The sequence below is a fragment of the Aedes aegypti genome, chromosome 2 (genome assembly GCF_002204515.2).
Source record: "Aedes aegypti strain LVP_AGWG chromosome 2, AaegL5.0 Primary Assembly, whole genome shotgun sequence".
Taxonomy (NCBI): domain Eukaryota; kingdom Metazoa; phylum Arthropoda; class Insecta; order Diptera; family Culicidae; genus Aedes; species Aedes aegypti.
In genome coordinates this window covers 437,113,297-437,128,360 of record NC_035108.1, presented here as the reverse complement: position 1 = coordinate 437,128,360, position 15,064 = coordinate 437,113,297, and the positions used below count along the sequence as shown (strand labels likewise).

The 15,064-nt window shown below is 38.6% G+C and overlaps 1 protein-coding gene across 2 annotated transcripts in view; it reads left to right on the top strand.

Moving 5' to 3' along the window:
* The window catches only part of LOC5566981 (very long-chain-fatty-acid--CoA ligase bubblegum), a 122,832-nt gene extending 108,336 nt beyond the window's left edge, over positions 1-14,496 (top strand). For both annotated transcript variants that reach the window (XM_021847827.1, XM_021847826.1), the window contains exons 7-10: positions 10,728-11,178; positions 11,245-11,514; positions 13,649-13,769; positions 13,849-14,496. In XM_021847827.1, coding sequence (XP_021703519.1) covers positions 10,728-11,178; positions 11,245-11,514; positions 13,649-13,769; positions 13,849-13,922 — 916 coding nt within the window. In that variant the 3' untranslated portion in view covers positions 13,923-14,496. The remainder of the gene's footprint in view (positions 1-10,727; positions 11,179-11,244; positions 11,515-13,648; positions 13,770-13,848) is intronic.
* The last annotated feature ends 568 nt before the right edge of the window (positions 14,497-15,064 follow it).

Here is a 15,064-nt window from a genome sequence, read left to right as displayed (position 1 = left end):
AAGTATATTTTCCAATCTGTGTTTCAATAGAAACATCCAAAGTTTCGAAAACTTTGGTTTCACATGACGAGAAAAGTTTATTTTTTTCACGCCTATGAATGCTGGTAGCAACTCTCCCAAATACTCCATCCAAACGATCATTACGATAAACAAAAAAGTTTGGGTCTATTTTTAGTTTGGATCCAGGATTTAAATAAGTTTCAGTAATAACTGCTATATGAATGTTATTAGCTGTTAGAAAATTATACAGTTCGTCCTTTTTACCCTCAAAGAACGAGCATTCCGATTTAAAATATTTGAAAAAAATATTTCGATCCATTAGAGAAACGTAATCCAATAACAATTTTATTTGTAAATTTTACAGTTGGATTGCTTTGCTGGAGGTTTTGAACATTGTATCAATTTTTTGATTCAATTGGTCAGTTAAAAAATCAACATCAGAGGGAGACATGCTCCTAGAAGTAGGTGCATTTTCTGATGAATCTGATCTGTTTGGATGATCCGTTAATGAAGTGACGGAATAGAAGTAACCTGCGCACTGTGTTTTAAATTCTCGATTTCATGCGCTTTTTGAATAGCACCGTTGATTTTAGCGATATAGTTTGTTCGGAGAAGTTTCTTGGTGCGCAACTTTTGACGAAAAAATTTCTGTGATCAATCCACCTAGCAGTGAGTTTGAAAACCTTTTTTTTTTTCAAAACCTTTAGAAGGACATATGGTGTCTTCGGCAAAGTAGTAGAATTGGCAATTTGAAACAACTTTGTCGAAAACACGATTTTTCTATCTCATATACTTTTTGAGATATATGCCATTGTATGTGAATGGCCCCTGAAAACTATACTTCTTATCATATTTTTTTTCCAAGATTTTTAAAATGTTTTGTGTTTTCTACAAAGTTGTTTGTCATAGAAAAACCCGTGTTTTTGTTGAACATATCACCATTAGACTGATGCAAATTTGGAAGTTTCTGCTCCCCTATGCTAAAACGATGTCAATTATGATAAAAATCATTTCCCAAAATTTGAAGCGATTTGGAAGAAATTTGGCTCTGCACACGCCATTTGAAGTTTATATGGAAATTACTATGGAAAAGGCAAACCTTTTGTGTTCAGTCCTCTAACTACTCGTCATAATAATCAATGGAGAAGTGAACACACTCATCTTATGTGAAATCTTCCCAGCTACAACTTTTGATGGGACGTAAGGATAATTTGTTATCATTGATAACAAAGTCTAAATACTTCTGAGATGATCATTTAATTACTTTCAGAGCAACACTGCTTTTTTGCTGTAGAACATAGTAGCCTGGATTACTTTGATCTATTTTACCCGCCAGGAGCACCACTGTTGCCTGCCGAGCAGTTGGTTAAGCATGCAAAATGCAAACCTACTTATAATAACTTTGTAGAAAACATGAAAAATGATAAAAATTCAAGTAAAAAGTTATGAACAAATATGATTTTAAACGTTTTTTCATGCAAATTTGTGTACTATATGTTAAAAAAAATTCGTAACTCTCTTACAAGATTTTTAACATTTTTCATGTCTTCACAAAGTTGTTAAACATCTTAAAATTGCTGAACTTCGCACCTCTCTATTTCTTAAAGTAAAAGAATTATCAGTCGAATACGTTTTTATAAGGCTTATTTGTTTGAAACTTCTCCAAACAAACTATATTGCTAAAATCAATGGTTTGGGCGCTATTAAAAAAGCGCATGAAATCGAGAAAATAAAACACAGTGCTGCGGTGGCATAAGCAGGAGTATTGCCATGTGATTTGAAATAATTAGAACGGTTACCCGTTGGAAGACAATTTGAAGCATAGCATAGACTGACTGCACATGTCAATGGTTGCTACTCCGTGATTGATCGGAACTGGTAAGAATTGCACTACGATCCAAATGAATAAGGGATGGGAGTTTCCGCTTACTCTCGAAGTGCAGTTTTAGCAGATCTAATATTATTGATCAATAACGGCGCCGGCCAAGTTCTTACAGTCAGTTGGGATGGGGAATGAATGTTAAGGTGATTCTAGAACGAAGCCACACCTCAAATTTTCAAGAGCACAAAACTTGAGAACCAAACAGCACTCCGCGTTGAAATTTTATCCCATTGGTCACCACCAGCAAGCAAGCAATTTGATTGGTTTTCAACGCGAACTATTGTCAGATTCTCCAGTCTTGTGCACATGAAAATTTCAAGTTTGGCTTCGTTTTATAATCACCTTAAGGTGTAATGATTGTTGCTTCTAGAGACCGCGAATACCTCTGCATCTCCACAATCATCACGGGAAGGGTGTTTATTAGTGAGGGAGAAAAAGATCTGGGAGTCACCTCTGGTCGGTGATGCGATCCATGAACAAGGGGGAAAACACGACTTATATTTAAAGCTAGTTTTGTATTTTTGTCTCGAGATGTTTTTGGTAGAAGCTTTAAAAATACGTCAACATCTATAATGTCGAACAATTCAAAAGACGTTTTTATTAATGACGAAAACTGAAAATTACATGTCTTCTTCTTCTTCTTCTTTCTGGCGTTACGTCCCTACTTGGACAGAGCATGCTTCTCAGCTTAGTGTTCTTATGAGCACTTCCACAGTTATTAACTGAGAGCTTACTATGCCAATGACCATTTTTGCATGTGGATATCGTGTGGCAGGTACGAAGATACTTGTAGTAATTCAACGTCTTTACGAGCCAAGATTAGACCAATAACTCTGACAGTCTGTTTGTTTCTTATTTTTCTAAGCCTACTTATTTCTTATATCTCTAAACCTGCCTATCAATTCAATTACAGTTCATTACTTCCTCACATTACTCTCTTTTCCTACTCCTTTTAAAATCTAATTCAGTGTTTAATGTCTCTTATTATTAGAAATGTAAAAAATACTCTTATTTTAGATAAAATTCATTCTATGTTTTTATTACATTTATTAGCAAAATGAATTCCAAATTTATCCAAATATTACACAAAGTCACTTGAGAATGTCAATTTGAAAGTTCATTCAACTACAAATTTAGTCTATCAATGTGCCATTTTCACTTTAAAAAGCTGAAGGATATACCCAAAAAATCAAATATTCAGAGGTAAACTAGCCGAGGGCTGATAACAATGTGATGTGAAATTTGTTACATCGGCATCGATTTGAAGGTCTTTCAAAGCTAAATTGGCTAATTTCCAAGCATAGTAGCCACAAAAATAAGCTCCGCAGAACGTGCTTCTGTACACGGGTAGAAATCAGAATCCCTAAACAAGATTATGACTCATGATATCATGATTCCAGCGTGTTTTCGTCTTATGAAAATACACCATGATTTGGACTCATGATATCATGAGTCAGATTGCCGTAACGCAACACACGCGTTAGGTTTTTGTAGCTGATTGCTCGGAATCATGATTCAAATTCCAAAAATGCTGAGTCGCGCATCCGTTTATGATCGAGAAAAAAATAAAAAAAATGTTAAAAAAGCATACATTAGGATTCGATCCAAGAACCTTCCGATTATGAGTCACGTACTCTACCACATAACCGCTTCGTTATTTTAAATTGAGAGTGATCGATACGAATGTGATGAAGCAAAGTGCGCCGCTTAGTGTTTTCACACTGGATGTTACGCTTATGAGGAATCATGATTATGACTCCAGGAACCATGATTTGTGATCCTGATATCATGACCTAACCAATTTATGAATTTCATGATTTGTAAATCATGGTGTGGGGATCAGATTTTTATCCGTGTAGCATTAGATTGCAATACTTTACATTTAAACTTTGCAGGACGTGAAATTTCAAACGTTCTGAATAACAGAATGGCTATTTGTTAGATATTAACCCGTATTCAAATCTCCACGATATCTACATCTTTTCTCAGATTACTGCTTTGATTTATTTTCATATTCTACTGCACCAACGGTACTGTAGTTGGCACCATTCGCTTACGAATGACGTGACTCTTAAGTCATTTGTAATCACTTCAAGCTTTATAATACTGATGTACTTACACAAATCGGTAACGGCTTTTTCATCAGATTGCTTGTTTGTAAAACTAAATATACTTTTCATACAGTTTAAACATCCGATGACGTTTCATCAGGAATCCTGTTCTGAAACCGTTCCGTTGAAGTTTCCAAAAGATCTTCTCCAGCTTTAATTCTAGAAATTCTTCTTCTCAACCGTATATTTATCTGATTCAGCGATGCTCCAAAATTTACTTGTAAGTGAAAGTCTGCATGCTTATCCACTTCCATCTCCCTTCGAACGGAGAATTGTGGAGCGTTCTGCGTTATAAGGAATGCTGTTCATAGCGGTATTCATTAGCGATTGACACAACAAAGTTAGTCGTTCAATGTGGATTTCATTGAATCGTGTTGTTGAACAATGCTACTCGAATTTCAACATCAAAGATGCTACGAAATTTGAATTATATGCCATATCAAATGGTGCTTTAATGGTTAAATTTTCTGCTGTCTATGTTGGTGCTCTTTGTTTCGTGTTGTTTTTTTCACCATCCTTGTCTGTTTTTTATCTTTATGTTGTTATAGTATAGTATACACCATAGTATACAACAATATTCTAGTAGTATTTTAAACAAATACTGGCAATTTTTGATTTAGATGGCATATTTAACTCACCATTCGAATTTGGTAGCTTTCTACGAAGAACAATTTTACTATCTTTAAATACTGGAGCCTAGTAATCTACAGTGCAATGTACTAAACATACTGTAGTTTTCAGTTCTTCGACTGTTTCTGCAGTTATAGTAATTTTTACACGATACTTCCGACGTGTCCACAGCAAAATTTATTTTCTGATATCATACATCGTACATCGATATTGTGAGCAAAAACATCTATAGCACTGTTTCATAAAGCTGTATTGAAACACAAAATTGACAGGATTTTGTTCATTAGATCAACTCCGTTAGCACCGAACGATCATCAAATACTATCGAATTTGAGGCGAGACGTGCTGATCTCAGGTTACATGATATGACAAGATTATTGCTAATCTGATGGAAGTGACTACATAGAATAACTTTGATTTATTTCCTGCTACAACCGTATGCATTCAGTGGTTTATCAGTAGCATATTGAAAAAAAAAAATACATTCTCAGAGCTAGAAAAATCAATATATACTTTCCGTAGCAATAAGAAACATCGTACGCTGATGACAGTAAGTTTCTGGATACTTACTGTGTCTTTCTGGCGATTCTTTTCCACGGAAGATTGCAAAGTTTCATACCTTATGTTTCTAGAAAATACAATCTTACTATCTTCGAATAACAGAATGTTTTATAAGCTAGGGTACCTGACATCGGACCCAAATTTCTGTGATCCTTGTTTCCACTATTCGGAAATCAACGCTTCTCGTAGTTTCTGAAGTTCTTTGTCTGATTCTGTTTTAATATGAAACCTATTTTGTATAAAATTTCCATCATGTCCACGTTAAGAATAACTTTTTGCGTATCCTTGAAAGATATTGGCAGCATAGGCTGAATCTATGTATTAAAACAATAAAAAAAAATGTTTAAAAAACTATGAAGAGTTTTTTTTCTCTTTTTTCTCTCTCAAGTGGGTATTATTGCCCTGGCTTCGAAAAATCTTCATATGATCACGCAATGATCCATACTTGGTATACTACCAAACTGTACAAGCATAGCCATGCGAGATATTTTGTGTCTTAAACATAAAGCACTCATTGGACCATATGATCAGAACATTGTATCGTAAAATGTTGAAACTTAAAAGTGAATTTCATTCTTTACGTTCATTTTTTTTTGTAAACACTGGACGACTCACAAGTATAAGTGTACCGGACTTTTCTATACCTTCTATTGTGAATGCTTCCAGTTGTACAATAGCATAGGTGTTGTAAGTGATAAATATTCTCAGGATTCAATGAAGATCGGAAGCATTTTTCATAACTGTTGATGTGAGCGCTTTATTTAAGTTGGAAAAGAAATTCCACGCATTTTAGGTTAGCCTGATTCGATACAGTGTGTTAAGTTTTGCGTTTATTCATAAACATTCCAATTTTATCGACCTTTAACGTAATGGATATGATTTGAACATTATGCGCTTTGGTTCAGTACGTAAGAACTAACATAATCTTGCAGTCGTGCAAATGTCGATCATGAAGCTTGAAAAACTCTCGGTATTTCAAACATTTTTATCGAATTAAGGTTATTTCTTCTTCAATCGTTCAAAACAAGATTTCATTCATCGATGATCTTTGTCTAACCAGAGGTCAGTTTAATACAGGATTTCTGCCCATTTCCGTCAGAATCCAAGTTTTCGGTTCTCTGCCTTTGTCCATCAGAGACCTTTTTTCGCTGGTTTCTGCCTATTCCTATCAGAAACCGTCAATTTTCATCTCCGCCCATGTCCGTCGGAGACTACTTTTTGAATCATTTCACAGGAATTTCGTTACTTGATACTTGCCAATAAGATTATTTTCGTTCTACCAACTACGCCAATGTAGTAATTCAACGTCTTTACGAGCCAAGATTAGACCAATAACTGACAGTCTGTTTGTTTCTTATTTTTCTAAGCCTACTTATTTCTTATATCTCTAAACCTGCCTATCAATTCAATTACAGTTCTTTACTTCCTCACAATACTCTATGCCCTGGGAAGTCGAGAAAATTTCCAACCCGATTAGATCTACGACCGGTGAGATTCAAACCCACGACCCTCAGCTTGGTCATGCTGAATAGCTGCGCGTTTACCGCTACGGCTATCTGGGCCCCAAAATTACATGCATATATTTTAAATTATATGAAACAGGAATAATGCCGACACTTGTAGTGACGAACCATACATAGTTTGTTTGAAAATTACATATGAGTATTACTGTGCATTTTGTCTCGATATGGTAGAAGTTTTTGGAAATACGTCAACATTCACAATGTCGAACGATTCAAAAGATAATTTTTAATAATGTCAAAAAGAGAAAAATATATGTATATTGAAATTGTATAAGAAAAAAGCATAATGCCGACACTTATAGTGACGAACCATACAAAGTTTGTTTTAATATTGCATAAAAGTTACGCTTTCAAGAAAAAATGTGTTATCATAAGCATGAAACGAACTCACCAGTTGGTAATCCATTCTCGACTGAACACAAAACTGACACTGACAGCAAAACTTCTTGGCGTCCCGAAAACAAACCGTCTTGCTTGGGCCTTCCCAAATACCCGTTGGAAGACAATTTGAAGGAGAGGAACTGAAACCACTGTGACATTATTGGCATATGATTTTTCTTGGGTAAATCCATTCGAAATTAATAGATTAGAACTTGGGTAACGGTTGTATTTTGGACCCCCTAAGGAAGTGATTTTAGTTTTTTGTCCCAATTGATTGATTGCACAGCGTAACCAAGTCAAAGAACATAACAATATGTGAAGAAAAACTTCCTCTACGAGATAAAAATGCCCATACGGTCATGTAGGATCCAAAAAACGTCGAAAATAATTGAATTGTGAAGCACTGTTTGTCATTATTTTGGACACATCAATACATTTTGGACCCTCAAAGTATCTATTTTGGACCTCCGGCATTTTTTATCGTTTGGCGACAAAGTCCACGACTCTGATTGTATAATATGCTTGTCCATATTCTAATCAATCGATTGACAATGGAAAACCGAAGAAATTCTACGCGTTTAGTTCAGAAATTTGAAAAAAGTTTTTGTTTACATTTGGTAAATTTCTGACGGCTTCAATTTCTGTGTGTAACGTGTTGTAACGGTTGCATGGATGAACCGGTTAAATCAAATTAATTTCAGATAAAATAAACACATTTTCTATGTACAAACGGTTGATGCAAGTGCGGAATAGTCATATCTTACCAAATAGCATGGGAATTGAGTTGGTCTTTCGATTTAAACAGTAAAATTTGCAGGAAAATGGCCCAGGGGGTCCAAAATATATTGGTTACCCTATTATCTGACAAAAAAATTAACTTTGAATGACCTTGATTATATTTTTCCTGATGGGTATGATTATTTAGCAAGCGATTGTTAACTGAAAAATGTAAATTGTTGGAGATTCTTAATGGGGAATTCCGACTACAATAAACGTTGCCGTTCAGCTGCCTGGTACGAACGTCAACGGTTTGTTTGCGCGAAGGGCAATCTCAATAATTAGACTTGCCCACGCAATTTGTGCATACAAACTTTTTGGTATCTTCATACGTCCTTAGCGTGCGAAGAACTTCTGCAAATCATGCATTTAGTACAATGTTTACTACCATGACCCACTTTTGGCACCGACGGCACTGAGTGGGGTTCTGGAAATTTCCTCCAGGTTTCTGGAAATGTTCCCATGTCACACGAACATCGAACACAAGTCTAGCTTTTTCTATAGCTTTAATATTATTTAGATCACTTTAGTTAGAGCGAACTGAACAATATTCTTGAGAAATCCCTTTTCGAAGAATGCCAGATTGGCTAATCATTTTCATAATAATTACTTGGATGGGGGAAAATCCAAGTAAATCATTTATTACATATTTGATCTCTTCAGTGGCTTATAATCACTTGGAAGACCTTTCAAGACGACTTTGAACAATTGTTCAGTTTTGCCGTCATTAGTGAAAAAATGTGCTTCTTCTCTTCAAGATGTTTGAGAAGAAGTTCGCGATCTTTAAGACTACTAGAAGTATTTTCACGGCGGATTAAAACAGAACTGAATCGCTAGCGAAACGGTTGCGTTTTTATACTAGCGCGTACGCGTTCTAGAAAGTTCGCGCTCTAGCCGGACACGTGTTCTAGACGCGTGTGGGACATTTGCGACTCATCTTTTCACTGCTACTGTGGTGAGTTCCAGTGAGTACCTCGTTGACGATGGCAACGATGGCGGTAATCTCTCGTGGGCACTCACGGATGGAGCTCACGTCATTTGGAGTAACTCGCGGTATCAATGACGTAGGCAAGCTGCGTTATGGACCGCTTTCGGTGAGAATCTTACATCCGTCGGTGTGGGTTTGTGATTGTGGTTCAAGCACTCTACGTGGCTGATGCACTCGTTGAGTAGGCATCGCAATTCCTTGAATGACCCGGATGTCATTGGCTTCACATCAAACAGACCACGAATGTGTGTCTCAATAATGATCCTTTAGTTTTCGTAGCGTTCGGTGAGGATGGCCCATGCTTGCTGGTAGTTTTCTTCGCTAATCATCAGCAGCGTCAACAACAAGTGCCTTGTCGAGGTGGTACAACTTGATGGCATCCGAATCTCCTGAATTGACCATCAAGTCCTGAAAGATGGCCTTGAATTTCGGCCAGTTTGCGTAAGACCCATCGAAGGTAGGGAATGGAGCCTTCAGTGGTTGTTGTTGCACTACCACTTGCGGTTGCGTGGTTGGAATCTTGTTGATGTGCGGATCGTATTCCAGCATGAGTTCCTCTACGGCCGTGCGAGCGTAGTCGTATCGTTCGTCAAAAGCGATGTAGATCTCCTCCTGCTGTTGGAAGGCCTCATTTGGGATTATAGCATCCAGCTTGGTGTGCACGGCGCTGAACTTAACATACGCATCGTCCACTCTTTTCACGACGGTCTTCAACTGTGGCAGGCTGAGCTGGTTCCGAGCGGCGGAAAGTGCCCGGTGTACTCGTGTAAGCTTTAGGCTCACTTGTGCTCGTTGACGAGATAGCGATGATAACTCTTTCAGCGTTAAGGCATCGGCGATGGTTTCCCAGTTGGAAGCGTGTAGCTCAGCGTCTCGGTTCTGTTTCTGCTTGGCGGCTTTAGCTGCTGCCTTTAGCAGTCGATTTAGTCTTCGGTGAGCGTCCTTGCGACATGTCGTATTTTAGTCGGTAAGATCACCAGTAGCGCATGTCGGGTCGGAACGGCGGTGCAGAGCACTCCCTTGGCGATTGATGGTCGATACGCAACAATTCACAAGTGGCGGCGGCGACGGTAGTAATTGATCAAATCCTTGGACGGTACACGTTCTGGGTGGAGCGCGTTGAATCCTTTAAAAAACGGGGTGGCACTGGATTCGGTTCGAAGGACCACTATGTTGGCGCGTTAACCGTGGCCAACTCCTGTCGGGTCGGGGTGGATTGTATTTTTCGGATGAAGTGAATCAACATCACTCTGCTAGTTCACTTCACTTTACTTCATTTTGATTCACTCACTCGATGTATTTTCGCGGCGAAGTTAATACAAGACTAGCTTGACTACGCGAAGGCGTCGCGTATTTATAACACCGCGCCACGCGTTCTAGAAGCACGTGGAATATTCGCGATGCTCGTAGCACGGTTAATCACTCGTGGTAAGGGAACTCACGAGCGATCTGTTGGTCACTCACGAAGTTCATCCGATCGCTATGGGAACTCTCGACCACAGAGTCGTTGGCAGGGTGGGTCGTGTTGGGGGCTGCACTCGGGTGAGTGGAATTGGAAGGAAACGTTGATTCCTCAAAAGGAGTTCAACATCTCCTTCCTAAATTTTCCAAATTCAGAACAATTGATAGGCGGCACTCTTTGTTTTCTTACTTGAATCAAAGATGGGCTAGAGGCTGCTTCGATTTGAGGATCGGAAAATTAGTCTAAAGTATCAAACTGTTTGTTCATTTCGATGCAACTATCAACATTGATCATTTCATCCTTGGAAGAAAGCGCGCATTCCGGAGAAACGTATTTCTGATAATAATGGTTTGGGGAGCATCGTTACTCTTCTTGGAAGTTTCCTTATCTAACTCAATACTCCATTTTACAGCAAACCAACCAACTCCTGGCAGTACCGTTTCGTGAGAAACTTCCTGCTTTCGAAGGTGAAGGACGCGTTGGGGTTGAGCCGGTGCATGACGATGGTCACGGCAGCCGCTCCCATGGATCCCGAAACAAAGAAGTACTTCATGAGCCTGGACATGCCAATCATGGAGGCGTTCGGAATGTCGGAAACGTGCGGAGCGCACTCGTTGACCACGGCCGACAGCTACAACTTTGCCACGATCGGCAAGAGTTTGGGTGGGTGCGAAACCAAAATCGACAAACCGGACGAGCGGGGCCACGGTGAAATCTGCATGCGGGGACGACACATTCTGATGGGATACGTCGGCGATGAGATTAAGACTAAGGAAGCTATCGACGAGGAGGGATGGCTGCACTCGGGAGATGTGGGCTATATTGATGATCAGGACTTCATTTACATAACCGGAAGAATTAAGGTGAGGTTTTCTCTTGAAGACATGTCTTAAGGATCAAATTGACCATTTTTTTGTTTATCATCCTAGGAACTAATCATTACCGCTGGCGGTGAAAACATTCCCCCGGTGCACGTGGAAAATCTGGTCAAGAACGAACTGATGCAGGTGAGCAACGCATTCCTGGTGGGCGACAAGCGCAAGTTCCTGACCATGTTGATCACGCTGAAGACGCAAATGAACCTGGACAGCGGAGAGCCGAAGGACGAACTCACACCGGAAACGATCAGCTGGCTGAAGGGATTCGGCGTGGAGTACACCAAGTTGAGCCAGATCATTGCCGCCGGGCCGTGTCCTAAGGTAAGCACTAGTTACTGTTCTAAATGTCGTCCAAAATCAGTCTAAGTCATATCTTATATCAATATAAAGTCAATATAGAGTAGATTCAATGCTAATTCAAATCTAAAAGATGGCAACAACAATGCAATCCAAATCCAATCCAAATCCAATCCAAATCCAATCCAAATCCAATCCAAATCCAATCCAAATCCAATCCAAATCCAATCCAAATCCAATCCAAATCCAATCCAAATCCAATCCAAATCCAATCCAAATCCAATCCAAATCCAATCCAAATCCAATCCAAATCCAATCCAAATCCAATCCAAATCCAATCCAAATCCAATCCAAATCCAATCCAAATCCAATCCAAATCCAATCCAAATCCAATCCAAATCCAATCCAAATCCAATCCAAATCCAATCCAAATCCAATCCAAATCCAATCCAAATCCAATCCAAATCCAATCCAAATCCAATCCAAATCCAATCCAAATCCAATCCAAATCCAATCCAAATCCAATCCAAATCCAATCCAAATCCAATCCAAATCCAATCCAAATCCAATCCAAATCCAATCCAAATCCAATCCAAATCCAATCCAAATCCAATCCAAATCCAATCCAAATCCAATCCAAATCCAATCCAAATCCAATCCAAATCCAATCCAAATCCAATCCAAATCCAATCCAAATCCAATCCAAATCCAATCCAAATCCAATCCAAATCCAATCCAAATCCAATCCAAATCCAATCCAAATCCAATCCAAATCCAATCCAAATCCAATCCAAATCCAATCCAAATCCAATCCAAATCCAATCCAAATCCAATCCAAATCCAATCCAAATCCAATCCAAATCCAATCCAAATCCAATCCAAATCCAATCCAAATCCAATCCAAATCCAATCCAAATCCAATCCAAATCCAAATCCAATCCAAATCCAATCCAAATCCAATCCAAATCCAATCCAAATCCAATCCAAATCCAATCCAAATCCAATCCAAATCCAATCCAAATCCAATCCAATCCAATCCAAATCCAATCCAAATCCAATCCAAATCCAATCCAAATCCAATCCAAATCCAATCCAAATCCAATCCAAATCCAATCCAAATCCAATCCAATCCAATCCAATCCAAATCCAATCCAAATCCAATCCAAATCCAATCCAAATCCAATCCAAATCCAATCCAAATCCAATCCAAATCCAATCCAAATCCAATCCAAATCCAATCCAAATCCAATCCAAATCCAATCCAAATCCAATCCAAATCCAATCCAAATCCAATCCAAATCCAATCCAAATCCAATCCAAATCCAATCCAAATCCAATCCAAATCCAATCCAAATCCAATCCAAATCCAATCCAAATCCAATCCAAATCCAATCCAAATCCAATCCAAATCCAATCCAAATCCAATCCAAATCCAATCCAAATCCAATCCAAATCCAATCCAAATCCAATCCAAATCCAATCCAAATCCAATCCAAATCCAATCCAAATCCAATCCAAATCCAATCCAAATCCAATCCAAATCCAATCCAAATCCAATCCAAATCCAATCCAAATCCAATCCAAATCCAATCCAAATCCAATCCAAATCCAATCCAAATCCAATCCAAATCCAATCCAAATCCAATCCAAATCCAATCCAAATCCAATCCAAATCCAATCCAAATCCAATCCAAATCCAATCCAAATCCAATCCAAATCCAATCCAAATCCAATCCAAATCCAATCCAAATCCAATCCAATCCAAATCCAATCCAAATCCAATCCAAATCCAATCCAAATCCAATCCAAATCCAATCCAAATCCAATCCAAATCCAATCCAAATCCAATCCAAATCCAATCCAAATCCAATCCAAATCCAATCCAATCCAAATCCAATCCAAATCCAATCCAAATCCAATCCAAATCCAATCCAAATCCAATCCAAATCCAATCCAACTTAAATGTAGTCCAAAACCAATCCAAATACATTCTAACGTCAATCCAGAACCAATCCAAAGCCAATTTTGAAGTAATCCTAACCGATTTTTAAGCCAATCGAAAGTAGTCATAAATCCAATTGGCATCAATATGCCTTAAACAAAATAGTTGCTCGAATACAATCGATAAAGTTGGTTTAACCCTCACAAACTATTTCAGGTGCTTCAAGCTATCCAGGAGGGAATCGATCGCGCGAACAAGAAGGCTATTTCCAATGCACAGAAAGTGCAGAAATTCGCTCTGCTATCTGCTGACTTCTCGGTGCCCGGAGGTGAACTTGGTAAGTAGTCCCTTTTATTCGTGAATCGATTTCAATCTCAACTTCATCGTAAATCCGTGTCTTTCTCTCTCCCAAATAGGTCCAACCCTGAAGGTGAAGCGAAACATTGTTCTTAAAAAGTACGACGACATTATTGAAAAGTTCTACGTCTGATGATAAACGATTGCCGGTACCAAAAACTGGAAATTATGTTCAATGCTGCTGCTGTTGATATAATGTTATATAATTTTTGTTTCGTTTAAATTTTTTATACCCTTTGTTTTTGTTTTGTTTTTTGCTGATAGGCATTTCTTGAAATGCCTATAGCAATGGGACTTAAAGACACTATTATTTTCGTTAACCACTTAACTGTAGAGAAATTTAAATGTCAAACTCCTAAACAGCCGTGGGTCGAAAATCTAGGATTAGTTGGTGATATTATTTTGCAATCGTGTACCATCCGGGAAAACGTGAGGCCCAAGCAGAGGGTCTGAGTCAAGCAGGGATGCACCCGATTCGGACACATAAGAGGAACAATAGAAAAACGGCTCCTGTAAATAAGATTCCATTTTAGGATATAATTATTACCTCATTAGAAGCATATTGTTATCGAGAGGCGAGATGCGAGTGATACAAAGCTTACTCTGGGAATCATTCGAATCAGTGAGTGAGACAGAGAGGGCGGAACTAGAAAGAGCGCGCGGAACAGAGGTTAGCTGTTAATTGAATAAAATCAATTTTCTTATAAGTGATTTAAGTTTAATGGGAAAATAATGAGAACAGACCTGATCAAACAGGATCCAGAGGGCAAGCCAAGCAATGTACAGTGGGTAAAATCGGACATTTTTAGGTAAAAAATAATTATTGAGCAGCCATTTATAATGAAGGAATCAATGGATTACAATCGAAATCGATCATCCCACCACTTCTTCCCTTAACGTTTTAAATCAGTAGCTTTCCAAAGTTGTGCTTAATTGATCCGTTTTCGCCCACTGTGCAATGATTTAATGAGTTCAAAGTTGAGCACGGCCCGTTGTTGTAAGAAGCGTATGCGGGAACGACGGCCAGAAGCCACACTTCGAATTGATGGTGAAAGTTTCGTTCTTTTTGGGTTCATAGTGGCGAAACTGATGACTTGCCTCCTGTTCTATGCTAGTGGTGCATTTAAAATTCATCGCACCAGCTCTCGTGCCTTTCCGTTTGCCGAGAATAGTCTTTGTCGTCGTTGCGATGCGTGAAGCATATCGGTGAACTTTTCGGCCCTGGAAGCTATTAGTGAAATATTAAACTTTGCTGCTTCGAGTCTTGGCTTTCTC